Genomic DNA, 1,029 nt, shown 5'->3' with positions numbered 1-1,029 from the left:
AGGATTTGTGCCTGCAGAGAGACCCTTTGCCCTGCCAGACATACCAGCAGTTGTACTGGTCCAGCACCAACAGCACCAGATGTCCTTCAAGGGATTAAACTCCTGCAAGCTCCTGGGGGACTTAAACTCAGGTCTTTGAGAAAAGACTCATAAAAGTCCTTCCTTTCCAAAGCCCTTGCACACTCTTTTCCCTAAGTTCCACCAGTAACCACAGCAGATCTGAAGGCACCCATGCTTGTGGCATCAGCTTGTCCCACCATGGAAGAAGACACTTAGAGGTGTCCTGCAAGTGGCAGGGGGCTGAGAGAACAAACCACCAATACTGTGGCACTGGAGGGGAGATGAGCATCTTGTTCTGTGTTTGCACAGACACAAACATCGTCAGGGGGAGGGCAGGAGCCTGAAGAGCCAGAGGTCAGACTGGAGGGGCTCCGAGCCTCTGCTCTCAAAGCCCTTCCCTACAAGAGGTCTGGCAGTTGCAGAAGTACCTCTGATGTGGTAGCATTGCTCCTCCTCGCTCCAGACCATCCTGCTGCACCAGTACTGAGCCACAGCACTCACCAGCTTCCAGCCACCATCCTCCCTGAACAGCTTCTGGTCCTGGAGGGTGCCAGACAAGGGGAAAACAGGGACATGGGGGAGACCCAACCAGACCCACGCTCAGCAGGAGGACAGGAGCAATAAGGAGGTGCATGTAGAAGAAAAGATCAGAAAACTGGCCTGGGTGGAGCTAATAGGGTGCTGAGCCACCCACGAGGAGCGAGGACAGAGGAGGCAGAGCTGAAGGAAGGGCTCTGAGGTGCTGCCAGCAGTTCTGACAGGAGCAGACAGCAGCAGAGTTTCTCTGGAAGGGACAGTGACAGCCACCACGTGCCCCGCAGGCCTCGCCACCGGCCGTCCAGGGGGCTCAGGCTCCCTCCTACCTCCGTGGCACAGTAGTACTGCTCGAAGGCCAGCAGGACGTCCCCGGTGACGTGGATCTCCTGGGCTCCGTAGATCCCCTCGGGGCAGACCTCCCGGCCGGTGGCT

The 1,029-nt window shown here is 57.4% G+C and overlaps 1 protein-coding gene across 1 annotated transcript in view; it reads right to left on the bottom strand.

The window, feature by feature from the left end:
• Nucleotides 1–1,025, bottom strand: part of ATHL1 (ATH1, acid trehalase-like 1 (yeast)) — a gene marked incomplete at its 5' end in the record, with an annotated part of 7,829 nt that extends 6,804 nt beyond the window's left edge. Inside the window, 2 exons of the mRNA XM_008944974.1 lie at nucleotides 489–600; nucleotides 924–1,025. Of these exons, the coding sequence (XP_008943222.1) occupies nucleotides 489–600; nucleotides 924–1,025 (214 nt within the window). The remainder of the gene's footprint in view (nucleotides 1–488; nucleotides 601–923) is intronic.
• Between the last annotated feature and the right edge of the window lie 4 nt (nucleotides 1,026–1,029).

This window comes from Merops nubicus, unplaced genomic scaffold, assembly GCF_000691845.1.
Source record: "Merops nubicus isolate BGI_N331 unplaced genomic scaffold, ASM69184v1 scaffold43067, whole genome shotgun sequence".
In the NCBI taxonomy this organism is placed as follows: domain Eukaryota; kingdom Metazoa; phylum Chordata; class Aves; order Coraciiformes; family Meropidae; genus Merops; species Merops nubicus.
Note: the sequence above shows the minus strand (reverse complement) of the source record. Positions and strands in the feature narration are given on the sequence as shown.